Source organism: Galeopterus variegatus, unplaced genomic scaffold (assembly GCF_000696425.1).
Source record: "Galeopterus variegatus unplaced genomic scaffold, G_variegatus-3.0.2 Scaffold589, whole genome shotgun sequence".
Lineage (NCBI taxonomy): Eukaryota > Metazoa > Chordata > Mammalia > Dermoptera > Cynocephalidae > Galeopterus > Galeopterus variegatus.
In genome coordinates this window covers 456151-477588 of record NW_007726700.1, presented here as the reverse complement: position 1 = coordinate 477588, position 21438 = coordinate 456151, and the positions used below count along the sequence as shown (strand labels likewise).

At 39.6% G+C, this 21438-nt stretch overlaps 1 protein-coding gene across 2 annotated transcripts in view; it reads right to left on the bottom strand.

Moving 5' to 3' along the window:
* The window catches only part of TMEM71 (transmembrane protein 71), a 46110-nt gene that overhangs the window by 6618 nt on the left and 18054 nt on the right, over window positions 1-21438 (bottom strand). Inside the window, exons 5-6 of one of the 2 annotated variants that reach the window (XM_008570295.1) lie at window positions 7718-7906; window positions 3995-4070 (exon numbers count right to left, since the gene is read on the bottom strand). In XM_008570295.1, the coding sequence (XP_008568517.1) occupies window positions 3995-4070; window positions 7718-7906 (265 nt within the window). The remainder of the gene's footprint in view (window positions 1-3994; window positions 4071-7717; window positions 7907-21438) is intronic. The other variant, XM_008570296.1, reaches the window with a different exon arrangement.

Sequence of the window (21438 nt, the reverse complement as noted above, 5' to 3'; positions counted from 1 at the left end):
AATTAAACTATATAAAAATTTAAAACTTCCGTGTATCAAAGAACACAATCAAGAGAGTAAAAAAACAATCACAGGATGGGAGAAAATATTTGCAAATTATGTCTCTGATAAGGGGTCAATATCCAGAATATATTAAAAATTCCTACAATTCAAGAACAACAACAGAATAAACAGCATAATTAAAAAATGGACAAAGGACTTGAACAGATATTTCTCCAAAGAAGATGTGCAAATGCCCAATAAGCACATGAAAAGATGGTCAACAACTTAGTCATTAGGGAAATGCAAATCAAAACCACAATGAGGTACCATGCCACATCTGCTAGAATGGCTCTAATCAAAAAGACAGACAGTGGCAAGTATTGTGAATGAGGAAAATTTGGATTCCTCATAAATTCCTTGTGCAAATGCAACATGATGCCATCCTTTTGGAAAGCATTTCAGCATTCCTAAACATGTTAAACATAGTTACCATATGCGCAGAAATTCCATTCCTAGGTATTTACCCCCCCAAATTAAGGCATATGTTCACACGAAAACTTGTACACTGAGGTTCATAGCAGCATTATTTATAATAACCAAAGAATGGAAACAACCCAAATGCTCATGAACTAATGAATGAATACACAAAAATGTGGTGGATTCATACAGTGAAATATTATTCAGCCATAAAAAGAATGAAGTACTAATACATGCTACAATATGGACGGAACTTGAAAATGTTATGCTAAGTGATTAAAGCCAAACACAAAAGACCACATGTTGTGTGATTCCATTTACATGTACTGTACAGAACAGGCAAATCCATAGAGACGGGAAATAGATTTGAGGTTTCCAAGGGCTGGGGAGGTGGGAACGGGGAGTAACTGCTAGTGGGTACAGAGTTTATTCAGTGAAGAAATTGCTATGGACTGAATTAGACAGTAATGGTGGTTGTACAACTGTGAATATACTAAAAACCAGTGGAATGTACACTTTAAAAATAATTTTTAAAATTTTAAAAGTGCAGCAAATAGCATTATACATGTCATTTCATACATGTGTTAGTGCATGTATAGGATACATTCCTAGAAAGTATAGCCAGGTCAAATAGAACATGCAATTTTAAATTTGGTAGAAATTGCCAAACTGCCCTACCTAGGTATTTTAAACATAAAATGTTAAAAATTTCACTAGCAATGAAGGAACCTGCTTGCTGCTTCACAACCTTGTCATAAAAGCATGTTACTAAACCTTTGGATTTTTGTCAGTCTGATGGGATCATGGGCAGATTTTTAAAAAAGAATCGTGTTAATTATTTTTATTTTCAAAATGTAAGTCACTTGAAAGAGATTAGAAGTAAATACACAGGAAAACAAAAATATCATAAAATGTTAAAAATTTCACTAGCAATGAAGGAACCTGCTTGCTGCTTCACAACCTTGTCACAAAAGCATGTTACTAAACCTTGGATTTTTGTCAGTCTGATGGGATCATGGGCAGATTTTTTTAAAAAGAATCGTGTTAATTATTTTTATTTTCAAATTGTAAGTCACTTGAAAGAGATTAGAAGTAAATACACAGGAAAACAAAAATATCATCAAAAACTCCTACCACCTGAATGTAGCCATTATGAAAACCTGATGAATATTTTTTCAGACATCTCTTTATATGCATTTTTTCTTTTCTTTTTGGCAGCTGGCCAGTATGGGGATCCAAACTCTTGACCTTGGTATTATAACACCACACTTTAACCAATATATGCATTTTTTAAACTTTTCTTCTAAACTGAGTTCTAACATATGTATGGTAAATCATATTAAATACATAGCTTAAATTTTTTATATAACCCATGTAATTGCTACCCAGATCAAGATATAGACTATTCCTAGTACCCTATAAGGTTCCTTTGTTGTACTTTCCAGGCTATACCTCCAGAATTAACCATTATCCTTACACATATAATAATTGATTAGTTTTGCCTCTTCTTTAATTTCATATATGCGCAATCATAGAGATTCTTGTGTCTCTTGTCCATCAGTTACATATATGTGAGAATCGTCAATGCTCTTGACCACATCAATGGTCCTTTTTTAACCAATCCTTTTTTTACTTAAATAACATTTTTATTTTAGAATAATTTTAGATATACAGAAAAGGTGCAAAACATAGTACAGAGAGTTCCCATGTGTCCCTCAACCAGCTTTCCCCATTATTAGCATCTTACGCTTCTCTAATGTCCTTTTTCTGTTCTAGGATCCCATCTAGTTTACCACATTACATTTAGTCACCATGTCTCCTTAGGTTCCTCTGGGCTGTGGCAGTTTGTCAGACTCTCCTTGGTTTTGATGACCTTGGCAGTTTTTGAGGAGTACTGCTCAGATAACCTGTCAAATGTCTCTCGTGTGGGTTTTTTCTTTTGTTTTTCTCATGGTCAGACTGGGATTTGAAAGACGTGAGAAGTGAAGTGCCCCTCTCGCGTACTGCATGGAGGTCACATGCCATCAGCATAACTTATCACTGGTGCGCCTGAGGCGGTGTTCTCCAGGCTTCCCCACTGTAAAGTTACCTCTCTTCTTTTTTCTGCTCTGCTCTTTGGAAGCCAGTTCCTAAATGCAACTAACGCTCATGGGATGGGGAATTAGGCTCTACCTCTTAAGGGGAGTATCTACGTAAATTAAGCTGAGGAACATTTTATGAATGGTCGCATGAAATAAAAGAAAGTCTTCCATGATCAGCTTGAAAGTTTGGAAAACACGAAGTTAAATAAAGCTAGACATGTTTCTCCACTACGTTATTTCACAGAGCCCTTATTATACTAATGCACATTATGATCCTCTGACTTGGGATATAGAATGCAGAATTTTGCAAATTTATTTTTAACCATAGGACCTCCCCCTCTTTGTTCTTTTGGTCTCATTGTGATCTAAAAATGCTTTTCAAACCTCATAATTATCTGGGAAGCTTGTTTTAAGATGCAGATTCTCACTAGATCTAAATTAGTATCACAAGAGATGGGAATCTAGGACCTTGTATTTCAAGAAACAACTCCCCCAAGTGATGCTGAAGTATTTGGCCTTCAAGAGGTAGGACCTGAGAGCAAGCCTCACTTGCTAACCAGAGTTCAAGGCCCATAAAGACCCCAGGACTGCTCTATTCACCCTTGTTTCATTGATTCAATAAATACCAATGAGCTCCTGGCACTGGTATGGAGACACACAATGTCTCTGCTCTCAGGTAACTTACATTCTTGTAGGGAGAGCTAGATCATTAACCTTTAGACAAGTAACAGGTCAGGTGCTGCTAAGTGCTCTGAAGAAATGTAAAGCAAGCTGTGTGGGGTAGAGAGTGTTGAGCTATTTACATGGGGTTGTTAATGAAGTTTTCTCTGATGTGACATTTGATCAGATTCCAGAAAGAAGTGAGATGTTACGTGTTATGAGGCTATCTGGAGAAACTTATACTAGGCAGAATAAACAGCAAGTGCAAAGTCCCTGTGGCATGAGTGGGTTTGCAATGAAAGGGCTTGATCACTGCCCTGGAGACTTGGGCAAGGAAAGGACAGGAAGGCAGAGTAAGGACAGGCCACACAAGCGAAGAGCAGAAACATGCCTATAATAAGGCCTGAACGGGCACTTTATACTAGGATGTACAAATAAAATGGGAAAGGAGGAGTTTCAACAGAGACTCCAAGTCCCTTAGTTCAAGTACCCTTGAAATCCAGGCAGGGACACTTAGACTGTATCTATAAAAGGAGTCACTGAGGCTTTAGACAAAGGATGATACATGGTAAAATTCCTCTTCAAGCAAGATACACTGGCTTTTGTATGTTTTGTGACAGGATGGGAGGAGGGAGGTGATAGATAAAAGGGAACTTATCATGAACGGACTGATGAACAAATCTTAACCACAGAGCTGCCTAAAATGCTTAGTGGAATAAGGGAAGGAAATCGTCAATCGATTACGGCTTTATTAATTATGAAATACCACTGCATGCAAACAAAATCTGAATTACCTTACACATGAAGAAATGATTAAGCAGGCAACAAGCAGGATTGCCTGACAGGAGACCTCTCGTAATAAACTGGTTTCTAAGAGGAAGAATGAGAACAAATAAATTAGAAATCATTGCTAATTAAATAATCTTGGAAAAACAAAATCATACTAAAATGTCTCTACACACCAAAAAAATCCCTATTTTTTAAATGTATGTCAGTTTAAGCAATTTGGCATAAGTACATAATGCCATTCATTAGAAAATTTCTGTAAATAATCAGTTTCTTCCATTACTATAAAGTAAAAGACTATGCTATATACATAGTTTTGGATAGTTTTGGACTTGCCTTTTACTTTAACATTAGGGAAAATCTTTGTAGAGCTTACGCTAATGTCAGAAATCTAACTTTGATGATGATAATAATAATAATGCCTAAAATGTGTAGAGTGCCTAATAATTCACAAAGAGCTTTCATACATCAATTTATTTTTATCAGCACAACACCTTTGTGAGGTAGATACTATTATCTTAGTTCTGCAAATGAGAAGACTGAGACTGAGAGACATGATGAAGTTGTCCAAGGTCACACAGCTATGCAATGCCAGAGCCAAGAATTAAAAACCATATCTAGACAGAACATAATGTTTTGTCTGAAGTGGGGGCAGGGAAAGACAATTGTAACTTTGCATAATGGGAGTTTCTAAAGGTCTCAAAAGAAAACATATATTATAAAATAGTTTTCCTTGAAAAACTCTTTGAAATCAGTAAAATATTTGTCTTATCAAGCCACAGTGGAAATGACTGCAAATCTTCCAGCAATTATAAACATAAAAGTTAAACCAATCATGAGCCTGAGCATTACTCCAATCACTTAAAAGAAACCAGAGTTAGCTTAAGGATTACCACATAAAGACCTCAAGGTGTAAATAGACCTCAACTTAATTTTTGCCAAATGCTTCAAAAGCTCATTTTGCAAGTTGTTTAAAACTTGGAATGACTTTATGCTATAAATGTATTTATTTTTGCTATTTATGCTATGAATGAGAATTGAAACAGCTAACAAAATCCACTTAGCCCATAATGTGAGTGGAGTACTGAAGATTGGCAATTCAAAATATAGCGGTAATAAATTATGTCACTGCAAGTACACAGTATTTCATGTATACTGTGAATTAAATTATTTATTGTGGGTTCAACTGAACACTCAACCATCTTCCTGAAGGGTGTTTCTATTCTTAGCCTCCCTTGACTCCATGTGAAATTTGGAAAACATTTCCTCACAAAAAGAAATCAAGCTTGAAAAACTGCAAAGATCACTAAACTTGGATACTGAAAGATAAATGGGTTTACATCTGAGTGCCACAAAGTTATAAGTTATGTGGTTTTGGATGAGTTATTCACCAGTTCCTCCCTTCAGTAGCCATTTACTTAGAACCTATTTTGGCTTAGCTCAAAAATAACCTCCTTCAGGAAGCCTACCTTGATTTCTCCAATTCCCCCCCGGCCCTTAGCTGCTCCCTCCCTGAATCCCATTATGCCTTGTTCATGTCTCTGCTAGCTCCCTTTTCATGTTGAATTCAATTTCTGTTTTATTTCTCTACATTCCACTAGACTGCAAGCTTGTTGAGAATAGCTGGCATCTATTGCCTGTTCTCTGGAGATAGTGTTCATATTTTCCTGGGGAAATCACCTCTACCCCTCTCAGTGCATGATGTAGGTGGAGTGACTGATTTTTCTCATTTCCCTTCCAACATTTGATCCATTCCAGGCCTTTTGGAGCTTCACTGCTTGTCAACAAAGTGATCAGTTTTGTCATGTAAATGGGACCCTCCCAGAACCAATGAAACTCAATTCTGGGTCTCTTGTCATAACTCTAGACAGATATAATCTCTTTCTTCTGGACTGGAAACTGGAAAGGTGAAGGCACAGAGCCACCAGAAGCTACCTTGGAGAGAGATCCTTTTAAAGACTAACGCTGACAGAAGAGAAGAGACAGCAAAAGGTGGAGACTCATGGAATCCTGGACTCTATGCCTGAAATTTTCATTAGTATGAGCCAATAAACCACTTGATCAATTAATCCACTTTGAGTTGAGTGTCTGTCCTTTGGAACTCAAGAACCCCTGACTGATGTAGATGATGTTATACACGTCCACACCTTTAACACCTGGAACATCATCTGGAGCAGAATACACACTCAAAACCTACATGTGAAGGACTTAATGAAGGATGGAGACCTGTCCACCCAGGGCTTCATAGCTTAGTGAAAAAGAAGAAAATCAATAGTTTCAAAAGAGGCATATAATATACAGAGTGCTAGGGCATCACTGGGAAGTAAAGTGCTACCTCCACCAGCCAGAAGCAGGCACACAAGGCTCCACAAAGATGGTCACGTTTAAAATGGGCCTTGAGGAAGAGTAGGGGCCATTCAGGTACAGCAGGTGGGAGAGACATTCCAGACACAGTGAAGAGCATACATTTGATCTTGCAAAAATCTTTGTGAAGAGTCCAAAGGCTTACTTGACCTGTCTAAATTTCAGCATTCTTATTTGTAATACAGAGGTAGCATACTTTTTAATTGGTCCACAACAGAGCATCTGCAGTTTGGAAATCACAGGTGGCTACAACCTGGTGCCCATGCTTAATGAGCTCACAGCCTGTTGAGGGAGACACAGAAATAAGCATGCAAGAGCAGCGAAGATCATGGGCATGAGAGATAGGAGCCCTCGTAGGTAAAGGAGCCCTGGGAGCTAAAAGAGCACCAAGTAGGGTGGGCTTCCTGGAGGAGGTATCTGTTGAGCCTTATTAGGTGTTGACAACCTGGAAATTGTCTAAACAGTAAAATATGTTTCTCTATTACCCCAACACCTGGAAAGGGAACTAAAAAAGCCCTTTAACACTTATCTAATAGGTGTGCTGAGGACAAAATGCACATGGCATACCGGTCTTTGTGGGTAGAAGAAGAGATGGCCAGTGAAGTGAAATTTATGATTTTGTGAAGGCAAATAAAGAGAAAATATTGTTTTTCCATTTAACCTCAATCCTATGTAATAACCTCAATCCTATGTAATAACCTCACACTCACTGAGTATTCAATAGACATAACACCATAGGCTTAGAGCAACTGTCTTTGAGTTACAGCCAGTGAGTGGAGAGCTGGGCTGGGATTCTGGGCAAGCTGACTCTCCACCTTGCTGCAACACCGAGTTCAAACATGATTGACCCACTATTAGTAACCTAGAGATTAAGGGACATACTTGCTGAATTTATTGCAGATTTATTCCTGACAGGAAATACCAATACTATAGTATCTTCTAAATTTTCCTTGCCAGGGGTATAGCATTAAAAGATATTCTTTTATTCTTCTTCTTCTTCTTTTTTAGAGTATGTCAAATACACAAGTAAGTATAAAGAGAAAAATAGCTGACACCTGTGTACCCTCTACTCTGCATTATTAAAGTCTAAAGTTTTGCCAAATGCCTTTAGGGTCCCTAAGAAACAGAAAGTACTGTAGACACTGCAGATCCAATGCTTCTGACGCCTCTAAGGTGACACCCACCCCCCTGGGGATGCCTCACGCTGGCTCGGGCAGATGCCCTGCATCCTCCCCTCCCCAAACAGGTTGATACCAGTAACTAAGTGTACATTAGTCATCTCAAAATCATCCCTAGGCCCTGAAAGGAAGAATACTTTGGGTGTGGCAAAGATTTAAAAAACAGCAACATACAAAACCTGAACTCACTTGAATGATCCCAAATGTTCCCTCGGAAATGTTTAGACACCATTAACTGGAACTGAAGACAGGAGTCACGGGAGTCTTCTCTGGGAGGCTGAGATGTGATGTGGTCGGAAAAGGAGGCTTTTGTAGATTCTGCATTCAGCTTCTCTGACTCCCAGTCATCAGTGAGAGAAGTAGAGTCAAAATCACCTCCTGGAAAAGCAGAAGTGTTCAGTGTGTGTGTGTGTGTGTGTGTGTGTGTGTGCTCACTGCTCAATGCACAGTTCCTCATAACACTAGTAATGCTGACACACTGTTGGAGTCAGATGGGAGAAGGAATTCTGGATGAGATGGTATTTCAAATGGTCTTCATCCTTGATTGCTGAAGAGAAGAAGGCTCTTGAGTTCAGAGATAAGCAAAGTCCAGAGGCAGGAAAGTTTGGTGAAGGAAGCCAGTTCCAATGCAGCTAGAACAAAGTGACCAAGGGGACCCCAGTGGAGTATAAAGCCGCAAAACCAGATTGAGGACTGGTCGTGAAAGGAACTGACTTCCGGCTGTGGAGGTGGGAATTTGTGCTGCAGGCAGTGGGACTGATGGACTATTTCTGGATGAGAGTGGCACTATACACACACTTATGTGGCTTTTTAATGTCGGTATAATAACGTGTGGTTTTGATATATGATAAAATCCAGGTGGCCCTGAAAGAAATCATGAAATGGTATCCTAAGACCCATGTACAGAAAGAGACAGGATATCTCACTCACCCTTAATCTTCAAGTGATGTTAGGGGTTGTGTGAATGGATTTGAAGGATGTGTGGTGGACATATGAGCCTCACGTCTTTATAGCACCAAACATTATAGCAGAGCTAACTCCCTTTTCTGCTTCTCACTCATTCATTCATTCATTTAAATATTTATTGAATGTGACCATATATCAGAAACTGACCTAGCTGTTGGGATACAGTGCTGGATTAGAGAGATGTCATCTCAGCCCTCAGATGGCTTATGTTCTGGTGGGGGGTGAAGGAGAAAATATCTTGTGCTTAAATGTCATGAAGGAAATCCTCCTCCTATAAAATACATTGAAGTGCTGGATAACATATAGCAACACTTGTTTGAGTTCTTTCAAAGAGACTATTGAATGCATACATAGTTTCATGAACATATACCCGTGCTCTTCTATGATGTTTCATACATAAATATATTTTACTGGCCCTAAAGTTAGCCTGACATTCCCTCAAAAAAAGTCAAGTTCATCTCAAAAGCACACAATACCAAGCTTCAAACATGCTAAGATAACTCCTAGTAACAATTGATGTCTTCAATATGGATCACCTAGGGACGAAATTTAATCCTTGATTCTTGAGCTGAGTCAGGAATTAAGGAGTCTGAAACTCCCCAAGTCAGTGATTCATTGGAAAGGATGAATGTGTTCAGAATGACTTTCAACCACAGGGAAAGTTAAGCACTTTATCTGCGACTCAATCACTGGAAGTCTCCCATTTGTTTCATCTTGCATAAATACACCTAAGAATTCTCTTGGTTCTGTCTTTGGTGGTCTCTGTGATTTCCACCCAGGGCTTAATTTTATTATGGTGGCCTTGTGTAAGAATCTGAGCCAGTTTAGAGCTCATGGACCTGGAGGCAAAGCCACTCAGAAAGAGTAGCCAGAAGTTCTTCCATGGAACATAGGTGTTCCTTAGGGTGATATCTAAAGACTGCACATGTTCATATGGGTTGAATATGTCACCCCAAAGATTCATGTATTAGAGTTGTAATCCCCACTGTCACAGTTTTAAGGGAGTGGGGATCTTATTATGGTAATTGAAAGGTGGGACCTTTAAGAGGTGACTAGATTGTGAAGATTGAATCCTTGTGAATGGAATCACCATTCATGGGATAATGGGCATGGTTCTGATGGCTTTATAAGATGAGTGACTGAGCAGATTAGCTCTCTTTCTTGCTCAAGCCATTCACCATGTAATACCCTGAGTCACTGTAGAGACACCACTGACAAGGCCCTCACCAGATGTATCCCCTGAACTGTGGACATTCCAGCCTACAAATTGTAAGAAATAAATTTCATTTATTTATACATTACTCAGTTTCAGGTATTCTGTTTGCTATGGGTAGAATGTGTCCCCCAAAGTTTCATGTATTAGAAACTTATTCCCTACTGTGACAGTACTAAGAGGGTGGGAAATTGTACTATGGTTATTGAAAGGTGGAGCCTTTATGAGGAGATTAGCTTGTGAGGACTTTATCCTGAAATGGATTGATCCATTTGTGGAGCAATGGGTATGGTTCTCATGGCTTTATAAGGAGAGTGAATGAGTGGGTTTGCTCTCTCTTGATCAGAAATTGACACCCTGTGTCACTACATGACACCCTGCATTGCTGCAGAGAGTCACCACCAAGAAAAAGGCCCTCACCAAAAGTGTCTCTGAACTGTGGACTTCTTAGCCTCTTAACTATAAGAAATAATTTTCATTTTCTTTATAAATTAGCTAGTTTCAGGTATTCTGTTTTAAGCAATAGAAATGGACTAATACAGATAATGGGTACCAAAGAGTTGGATGTTGCTTATAACAAGTACCCAAAAATGTGGAAGCAGCTTTTGAACTGGGTGATCAGAAGAGAGTGGGGGAATTTGAAGGAGAAGGCTAGAAAAAGCCTAGATTCTGGTGAGAGTTTAAAAAACAAGAAGAGAGAATATAATGTTTAGAGTGCCATCCCAGGTGGCCAGACCCACAGAGGTGAGCCCAGCAGAACTGCATGGCACTGGGGGTCATTCTACAACCACAGATTTTGGAACAAGACCCAGGGTGATTTAACTTCACCACCACCACTCCTACTGTCAAGCAAAGACAATTCACCACCACAGTAACAACCAGGGCCACTCCACAGCCAACCTCAATGTAATAGAAGAAGCAAACCCTCTACGAAATGACAAACCGTCAATGAAAAAAAATACTAGAACTACAAAAACACAAGAAAAAATGATACCACTGAAAGAATACAGTAATGCTCCCAAGTTAGACTCCATGGAACAGGGAATCCTTGAAATGACTGAAAAGGAATTCTGAGCAATGACCTTAAGAAACCTTGAAGAAATAAAGGAAGACTCAATTAGAGAACATGATGAAACAAGAAAAAATATCCAGAATATGAAGGAGGAAATCTACAAAGAGATTAATACCTTTAAAAAGAGTGTAGCAGAACTTCTAGAAATGAAAGATTTACTCAGTGAAATAAAAAAACACAACTGAGAGCTTGAGCTGCAGGGTAGAGCAAGCAGAAGAAAGAAATTCAGAGCTTGAAGTTGGTCTTTTTGAAATAACTAAGGCAGACAAAAAAAAAAGAAAAAAGAATTTAAAATAATGAGGAAAATCTAAGGGAGATAGCAGACAACCTCAAGCACTCTAACATCTGAATTGTGGGTATTCCTGAAGGGGAGGAGAAAGGAAAAGGTATTGAAAAACTACTCAAGGAAATAGTAACAGAAAACTTCCCAGGTGTAGGGAGAGATACAGACCTTCAGATCCAGGAAGCTCAAAGGTCCCCAAAGAGATTCAATCCAAAAAGATCCTCCCCAAGACACATTATAGTTAAATTTGCAAAGCTCAAAGACAAAGAGAATTCTACAAACAGCAAGAGAAAAGTGCCAGGTCACTTATAGAGGAACCCCCATCAAACTAACAGCAGATTTCTCAACCAAAACTGTACAGGCCAGAAGAAAGTAAAATGATATACTCAAAATACTGAAAGATAAAAATTGACAGCCAAGAATTCTTTACCCAGCAAGGCTCTCTTTCAGGAATGAGGGAGAAATAGTGTATATCCCAGACAAACAAAAGTCGTGGGAGTTTACAACCACACACCCAGCCCTGCAAGAAATTCTCAAGGGAGTACTTCATCTGGAATCTGAATAATGGTGACCACTACCACAGGTACACAAAAAAGAGCAAAACCCACCATTAAAACAAGAATGCCAGCAAGAAAGAGAAAGAACCTAAATCATCCCACCTTAAATTTCCAACTAAAATCAAAGAAGAGAAATAAAAGGGGAAATAATGATCAAAAGGTATTTAAACCATCTAAACAAGAAGCAATTAAATGACAGGAATTAAGCAACATTTGTCAATAACTACCCTAAATGTGAATGGACTAAACTCCCCATTCAAAAGACACAGACTGACTGATCAGATTAAAAAGCTAGACCCAAGTATATGCTGTCTCCAAGAGACCCACTTCACCTGTAGAGACACACATAGACTAAAAGTGAAGGGATGGAAAAAGATATACCATGCAAATGGAAACCAAAAATGAGGAGGAGTAGCTATCCTTATATTGGACAAAATAGACTTTAAACCAAAAAACATAAAAAGAGACAAAGAGGTCACTACATAATGATAAAGGGATCTATCCAGCTAGAAGACATAGCAATCATAAACATGTATGCACCCAATATTGGAGTACCCAGATATATAAAGCAAACACTCTTAGACCTAAAGAAAGAAATGGGACCTAATATATTAATAGTGGGTGATCCAAACAACCCTCTCTCAGTATGGGACAGATCTCCCAGGCAACAAGTCAACAAAGAGACACAGGATTTAATCTGCACCTTAGACCAACTGGATCTGGCAGATATATAAAGAACATTTCACGCAACAACTAAAGAATATACTTTCTTCTCATCAGCTCATGGAACATTCTCCAAGATAGACCACATATTAGGTCACAAATCTAGTCTCAGCAAATTTTAAAAAATTGAAATCATTCCAGGTATATTTTCAGACCACAATGCACTAAAATTGTAAATAAATAACAAGCAAAACTCTGGAAACTATATAAATACATGAAGACTAAATAATAGGCTCCCAAATGACCTATGGATCCAAGAAGAAATTAAACAGGAAATCAAATAATTTCTAGAAACAAATGAAAATAAAGATACATCATACCAAAACCTGTGGGATACTGCAAAAGCAGTACCAAGAGGGAAATTTATTGCAGTAAATGCTTATATCAAAAGAATGGAAAGTCTTCAAATAAATGGCCTAACACTACACCTCAAAGAACTTGAAAAACAACAACAATCCAAACCTAAAGGTAGCAGACAGAAAGAAATAATTAAGATCAAAGTGGAACTAAATGAAATAGAGACCCAAAAAACAATAGAAAAGATCAGCAAAACAAAAAGTTGTTTTTCTGAGAAGATAAATAAAATAGACAAACCATTAGCTAGGTTAACAAAAAAAAGAAGAGAGAAGACCCAAATAACAAAAATCAGAAAGGAAAAGGGAGACATTACAACTGATACCACAGAAATACAAAGAATCATTAGAGACTGTTATAAACTGTATGACAACAAATATGAAAATCTGGAAGACATGGGTAAGTTTATAGACACATACAAACTACCAAGACTGAACCAAGAAGAGATAGAAAACCTGAACAGATCAATAACAAGCAAGGAGATTGAAGCGGTAATTATTTTAGCAATCTTCCAACAAAGAAACGTCCAGGTCAGGATGGCCTTACAGCTGAATTCTATCAAACTTTTAAAGAGTAGTTTATACCGATTCTCTTCAAACTATTCCAAACAATTGAAACAGAAGCTAGTCTCCCAAACTCATTCTATAAGGCCAACATAACTCTGATATCAAAGCCAGATAAAGATACAACAAAGAAAAGAAAATTACAGGCCAATGATGAACCTTGATGCAAAAATCCTCAACAAAAAATTAGCAATCAGAATACAGCAACATAATAAAAAATTATACACTATGATCAAGTAGGATTCATCCCAGGGATTCAAGGATGGTTCAGCATATGAAAATCAATAAATGTGATACATCACATCAAAACACTCAAGGACAAAGGCCATATGATTATCTCAATAGATGCTGAGAAAGCATTTGGCAAAATTCAACATCCCTTCATGATAAAGATTCTCAACAAACTAGGTATAGAAGGAAAATATCTCAACACAATAAAAGCCATTTATGAGAAGCACACCACCAGTATCATTCTGAATGAGGAAAAACTGAGGGCCTTTCCCTTAAGAACAGAAACAAGACAGGAATGCCCACTCTCACTGCTTCTGTTTAACATAGTACTGGAGGTACTAGCCAGAGCAATCAGGCAAGAGAAAGAAATAAATCCAGATTGGAAAAAATGAAGTCAAACTTTCTCTATCTGCAGATGACATGATACTACACATATAAAAACCTAAAGACTCTATCGAAAAACTCCTAGAGCTTGTTAATAACTTCAGTTATTGCAGGATACAAAATAAAAGCCCCCTATCAGTTGCATTTATATACCCAAATAATGAATTAACAGAAAGAGAAATAAAGAAAGTAAGCCCATTTACAATTGTCACACACAAAAATAAAATACCTGAGGATCAATTTAACCAAGGAGGTGAAAGACCTCTACAATGAGAACTACAAACCACTTCTGAAAGAAATTAAAGAAGACACAAAAAGATGGAAAAATAGTCCACGCTCTTGGATTGGAACAATTAACATTGTGAAAATGTCTATACTACCCAAAACGATCTACAAATTCAATGCACCCCCATCAAAGTACCAATAACATTCTTCATAGAAGTGGGGAAAAAAAATCTTACCTTTCATATGGAACAACAAAAGACTCTAAGTAGCCTAAGCAATCCTGAGCAAAAAAAATAAAGCCATAGGCATAACACTACCTGACTTCAAATTATACTACAAAGCTATTGTAACCAAACAGTATGGTACTGTTATAAAAATAGACATTCAGACCAGTGGAGTAGAATTGAGAACCCAGAAATCACCCCTTAGGCTTACGGCCATCTGATATTGAACAAAGGTAACAAAAATCTATATTGGGGAAAAGACTGCCTCTTCAACAAGTGGTGCTTGGAAAACCAGATATCCATATGCAGAAGAATGAGACTAGATATGCATCTCTCACCATACACTAAAATCAACTCAAAGGGATTAAAGACTTAAGTATAAGACCTGAAACTGTAAGATTACTAAGGGGAAATATAGGTGAAACACTTTAGCAACTAGGTCTGGGCACAGCCTTTAGGAGCATGAACCCAAAAGCATAAGCAGCAAAAGAAAAAATAAACAAAGGAGACCATATCAAACTAAAAAGCTTCTGCACAGCAAAGGAAATAATCAACAGAGTGAAAGGACAGCCTACAGAGTGCAAGAAAATTTTTGTGAACATCCGACAAGGGATTAATATCTAGAATATACAAGGAACTCAAGCAATTATATAGTAAAAAACCAAATAACCCAATTTAAAAAATGGGCAAAGGAGCTGAATAGACATTTTTAAAGGGAGACATACAAATGGCCAACAGGTACATGAAAAAATGCTCAATATCACTAGTCATCAGGGAAATGTAAATTAAAACCACATTGAGATACCACCTCACTGCAGTTAGACTGGCTATAATCAAAAAGACAGTGAATAACAAATGCTGGCAAGGGTGTGGAGAGAAGGGAATACTCCTACACTGTTGGTGGGAATGTAAATTAGTACAATCACTATGGAAAACAATATGGAGATTTCTCAAACAACTACAGGTAGATCTTCCATACGATCCAGCAATCCCACTTCTGAGTATATGGAGGAAGTGGGAACCCAGAGGAATGGAAATCATCATGTTGAAGGGATACCTGCACTCCCATGTTCATCGCAGCTCTGTTTACAATAGCCAAGACATGGAACCAGCCTAAATGTCCATCTGTGGATGACTGGAAAGGGAAACTGTGGTATGTACACACCATGGAATACTACTCTGCCGTAAAAAGGAACGAAATACTCCTATTTGCAACAACATGCATGAGCCTGGAGAAACTTATGTTGAGTGAAATAAGCAAAGCACAGAGAGATAAATACCGCATGTGCTCACTCATAAGTGGGAGCTAAGAGAGAAAGAAGGAAGGAAAGAAAGAGAGGAGAGGGAGAGAATATTCCTTGGGCTACATAGTGGAGTGGGGGGAAAGAAAGCAAGGGAGGGAGGTTGGGGATAATTGGGTGGGGGACACAAGGTACAAATTCAATTTGTGGTAATGGGTATGCTGCCAGTATGAATCTGGCCCTCACATCATGCGCATGAGAGGTGACAATCAGTTTGTATCTCATGAATATTCATAATAACAAATAAATGAATAAATTTAAAAATAAAATAAAAATCAAGAAGACTAGGGAAAGTTTGGAACATCTTAGGGAGTGTTTAAATGGTGGTGAGCAGAATGCTGATAGAAATATGAACAGTAAAAGCCATTCCAAGAAAGTCTTAGATGTAAATGAGGAGCTTATTGGAAATTGGGGCAATGATCACCCTTGTTTTGAATGGCAAAGAACTTGGCTGAATTGTGTCCATGCCAGAGGGCTTTATAGAATATAGAACTTAAGAGTGTTGAACCAGGGTAGTTGGCAGAAGAAATTTCTTAGCAGCAAAGCATCCAGACAGTTGCATGGCTACTTGTAACAGCCTACACTGAGTTATGGCAGCAGAGAAATGATACAAAGCTGAAATTCATAATTAAAAAGGAAGAAAAGGGTAAAACATTGGAAAACTTAGCCTGGCCACATAGAGAGTGAAATGGAATATTTGGGGGAGGAAACCAAGGGTGTAGCCCATTGCTAAGGAGATCAGGACCGAAAAAATAAATTATCAAGAGAATGGAAGAAAGACCCTGAAGACATTTCAGAGATCTTTCAGGTTGTCCCTCCCATCGCAGACCCAGAGGCCTAAGGAGAGAGAATGGTTTTGGGGAACAGGCCCAAGGTTCCCTCCATAGGCTCACTGCCCAGGGCCACCTTGGGATGCTGCTCCCCAAAACTCTGGCTGCTCCTGCTGCTCCAGCTGTGGCTAAATTGGCTCTAGGCTGGACCTCAAGCTTTGGAAGATACAAGCCAGAAGCCTTGTGGCAACCACATGGTGTTGTCTGCAGGCTCGCAGAATGCCTGAGCTCTGCCACCCTGATATCAAAGGATGTATGGAAAAGCCTGGGACCCAAGAAGAGATCTGTCACAGATGCAGAGTCACCACAGAGTCTTCGCTAGAGCAATGCTGAGCAGAAATGTGGGGTGAGAGTTGCAGCAGAGAATGCCCACCAGGGACAGGCCTGGTGGAGCTGTAGGAGCACGACTGCCATGGAGACCCCAGAATTGTAAAGCTCCCAGTGTGCAATGCCAGCCTGGGAGAGCTAAAGCATGACCAGAGCCCAGAAAAGCCACAGGAGTGGGTGGGGCTGCCCTAGAGCTTGGAGGCCCAGCCCCCTCACCAACATGCAGAGATTGCCAAACATGGAGTCGAGTGAGGTTATTCACCAGCTTTAAGATTTATTGCCTGCCCTGCTGGGTTTTGGGTTTGTTTGGGAACTCGTTACTCCTTCCTTTTGGCTCATTTTCCCACTTTAGAATGAGAATTTTGTCTTACCGAACCCATAAATTGTAGGACTCTCAGACAGATGCAGGGATACGCAGGAAAATAACACAGACACTGTCCCAAAGGCGGTCAAAATCCTAGGTGTGCGTGTGCGTGTGCGTGTGCGTGTGCGTGTGCGTGTGTGTGTGTGTGTGTGCATGAGACACCAGTGGGAGCTGGTGAGAAAAGCATTGCTGATGGATAGGGGATACATATGAACAGATATTTGTTAAAAAAAAAAAAAAAGTGGTTTGGTGGAAACTTCAAGAGCTTGGGCTTCAGAAAGACCAAAACATAAATTTTAACATGAGTAACATAAGCAAATTTGCTTAATTTTTCTGACCCTGAGTTTCTTAATCTTTAAAATAGGAAAACAGTGTCTACTTTTCACAGTTGTTGTGATAATTGAATAAGACGAGGAAAAAAAATAAATATCCTGAAATATACTATAGATGGAGGGTATTGAAGCTTCTATCATTAATGGCGATTAGAATAGATACAGTCCCATGTTATATGACCAAACAGGATAGTCAACTCCATGGCGGGAGCGGGAGGGCACTGGCCAATCATCAAGGGATGCATCAAGGTGGATGGGTTTCTCAAGAATGTGTCATCCTGTAGAAAAAGGACTTATTACTCAACTTGGGAAAGGGAAATATTTTACTTTGAATTGGATATTTAAGAAATTGCTGTCCGTGAAGGGATTCCTTCACCTGTTCCCAGACATTTCTAGACACAGGGTTTATCCCAGATGGCTGCTTTATTCCCCTGAGTTCACTCTATGACAAGGTCCCTTCCAGAAGAAAATGTTTCAGGGGAGGGAAAGGACTGCAGCCTCTGCCACCTGCCCCACCACAGAACTGAATATGCACAGCAAGAGGATCTCAGGAAAGGCAGACTTCATAGCCAAAGCTCCTTGGAAGGGTTTAGAAAGAGGGATGAAAGAAGAGCAGGGGAGAAGAAATGATGGAATCCAGATAGTTATTCTTACCGTGTAGTAGAAACTTCAAGATGAACAAGCAGTGGAATCTGAGCAGGCCTAGCTAATAAATACAAAGGTTTTCTCTGTTTTGGTTGCTCTTGTGGGATTTCTGAAGCATAAAAGGATGAAGGAAAGATACCAGCTGGGAAGAAGGACTGAGGCAGCCTACAAGGGACAGCCCCTGAGAGGTCCCCAAGCCAAAGGAGCTGGGGAAGTGGAACAAGAGTAGAGGAGTAGACAAAAGCTTCATGGACATGGGCCAGGCAGACCTATTTATTGTTTCAATGCAGAGTTACTGTCCATACTGCATACACCACACTGTACAAGGAGCTGGAAGAAGGAAGTCAGACTACATACTGCTGTGACCTATTCATGGTCTGGAGAGGGACAGATGTACAAGTGAACAATTAGGATGCTGTAAGGTCATCGCTGTGATGAAGGCTGGCACAAGTGAACCTGTGGGAGTCTAGGAAGGAATGTCTGAGTCTGTCTGGGGGAATCCAGGGAGGCCTCATACTGGAGGCGGTACTTAAGTGGAGACTTGAAGGATTAGTAACTCTTCTGAAGAGAAAACAGGAAGAGGATAGACCAGGCAGACAAGACGAGGAGGAGGAGAAAAATACAGGACATCCATCTGCAAGAGAAGATAACAGGTTTCCAGAAGAGCGAGTTCTCCCATGAGATTAGACAGGAACAGGTGCATGGGGGCAGTACAGAGAGGTGATTCTGGCTGGGCTGCTAAGCAGAGGCCAAATCATGGAGGGCCTCAGGTCACACTCGGGAGCTAAGATTTACTCTGTGGTGTCACTAAAGATTCTGAGCCTGTGTGTAACATGAGAAGCTTTGTGTGTTAAAATGCTCACTCAGCAGTGAGAGATTTCAGAGGTCCCCAATCCCCCATTCTTGGAGCTGTGAGTGACTGCGGAACTCCAGCAGACACTGGAGGTCCTCATATAACAGTGGTTCTTAATTGGGGGGAGTGGGGAAAATGATTTCTTCTACCAAGGGACATTTGGCAATGTCTGGAGACATTTTTGGTTGTTACAGCTCAGGGTAGGGAGAAGAGTACTCCTGGCATTCAGTGAATAGAGATCAGGGATGCCACTAAACATTCTATCATTCACAGGACAACTGCCATGAGGAAGAATTTTCTGCCCCAAAACATCAGTAATGCCAAGGTTCATAAACCCCATCATCGAGAGAGAAGAGCTAAATATATAAGGCATCCTGATCTTAGAGCTCTTTCAGCACCTCTGGTGAGTGTTTGCAAGCGAAGAACGTTTGTTTGTATTTCCCTGGTTCTGCCTATCCTTGTCAAAACACTCCGCTCTCTGCCTTCATAGGACAAGTCATAATTTATGATTTCTAATTATTATATAGACACATGCTACAGAATACATAATTTGTGTGATTTTTGCTTAATGTCTGCCTTCCTCACTAGACTCAAAGCTCCATGGCGGAAAGGTCATCTCATCTGTCCCAGACACCAGCAATTAGGACCTAACTCATAGTTAGCACTCAATAACATTTATTATGTTAATGAATGGAGAGTTCGGGGTGGGGGGAGGAGACGTGATGTTGTCATGCCCAAAATATAACCTGGGCCTGTTCTAACAGGGCGACAGTAACCATAGAGATAGTGGACCAGTTTTCACCCTATGAAGGCTAAAGCCTAAGATCGAGGCTTTGAGCGAGAATGGCCTCCTTGCCCAGGCTGTGGGCTGACTCATCTATGGTCCTGCCCAGGCTGGAGACTGAGTCAACAAGCTGGTTTCCTCCCATTATTTCATCTGTAACTTTCAGCAACTTGATAAAGCAGTTGTGGAAGCATCCCTGCCAGTTGCTATAGAGAAAGGAAGCAGCAAAAAGTAAAACATGTAGATCACGAATGGGGAGTTGGGGGGGGGGGGAGGAGACGTGATGTTGTCATGCCCAAAATATAACCTGGGCCTGTTCTAACAGGGCGACAGTAACCATAGAGATAGTGGACCAGTTTTCACCCTATGAAGGCTAAAGCCTAAGATCGAGGCTTTGAGCGAGAATGGCCTCCTTGCCCAGGCTGTGGGCTGACTCATCTATGGTCCTGCCCAGGCTGGAGACTGAGTCAACAAGCTGGTTTCCTCCCATTATTTCATCTGTAACTTTCAGCAACTTGATAAAGCAGTTGTGGAAGCATCCCTGCCAGTTGCTATAGAGAAAGGAAGCAGCAAAAAGTAAAACATGTAGATCATCCAATAATGGCCACGCCACAGAGGAGGTCCTGGAACATGCTCATTGCAGTACTGTTTACAATAGCCAAGATACAGAAACAACAGTGTCCATCCACAGATGAATGGATAAAGAAAATGGGGTCTATACACACAGTGGAATATTATTCTCTCTTTGAAAAGAAGGAAATGTTGCCATTTGTAACAACATGTGTTAACCTGGAGGACAGAATGCTAAGGGAAATAACCAGTCACAGGACAAATTCTGCATGATTCCACTTCATGACATATCTAAAATAATCAAACTCATAGAAGCAGAGAATACAATGGTAGTTGTCAGGGGCTGGGGTCTGGAGGTTGGGAGTCAGGAGCAATGTTCAGTGGGTATAGAGTTTTAGTTAAGCTGGATGGGTAAGTTCTGGAGATCTGCTGTACAAAGTGGTGCCTCTAGTTAACAATACAGCATTTGTTAAGAAGGTAAGTCTCATGTTAAGCATTCTTTCCATATACACAAACACACACACAAAAGGGAACACAAGGAACCTCTAGGATGTGTTGATTGTGGTGATGATTTCATGGGTGTTTGCATATGTTCAAATTCATCAAATTGTACACACTAAATATGTATATAAATTATACCTCAGTAAAGCTATTTTAAAAAGAAAAGCCTAAATGGTCAAATTAATGTGGAAGTGAGAAAGAGCTGGGAACTTTCATGGCTGATTATGTATTCATGAGTGGCCTTTAACTGCGATCTGGGAAGATGTGGATGAGACTGACAACAGTCAAAATATCCCCTGCTGTTTCCCAAGGCTGCCCAGTTGAACTTAGATCTTTGACACTGAGTATTAGATGAAATAAAAAATGTATCCTATGTGAAATACTGGAATTTTTACATAGAATTTTCTAAAAGAAATCATGGTTTCAGTCAGACAGGATGAGTAAGTTCTGGAGAGCTATTGGACAGCATGATGGTATTAAGCACACACAAAAAATGTTAACATTCAAAAATAATCAAGGATTTTTTTCATCTCTGAAAAGATGATTTGCCCCCAACTCACAGTTTCCATAACTGACATTCAATTTTCTTCTCCAAGCTTAATAATAAA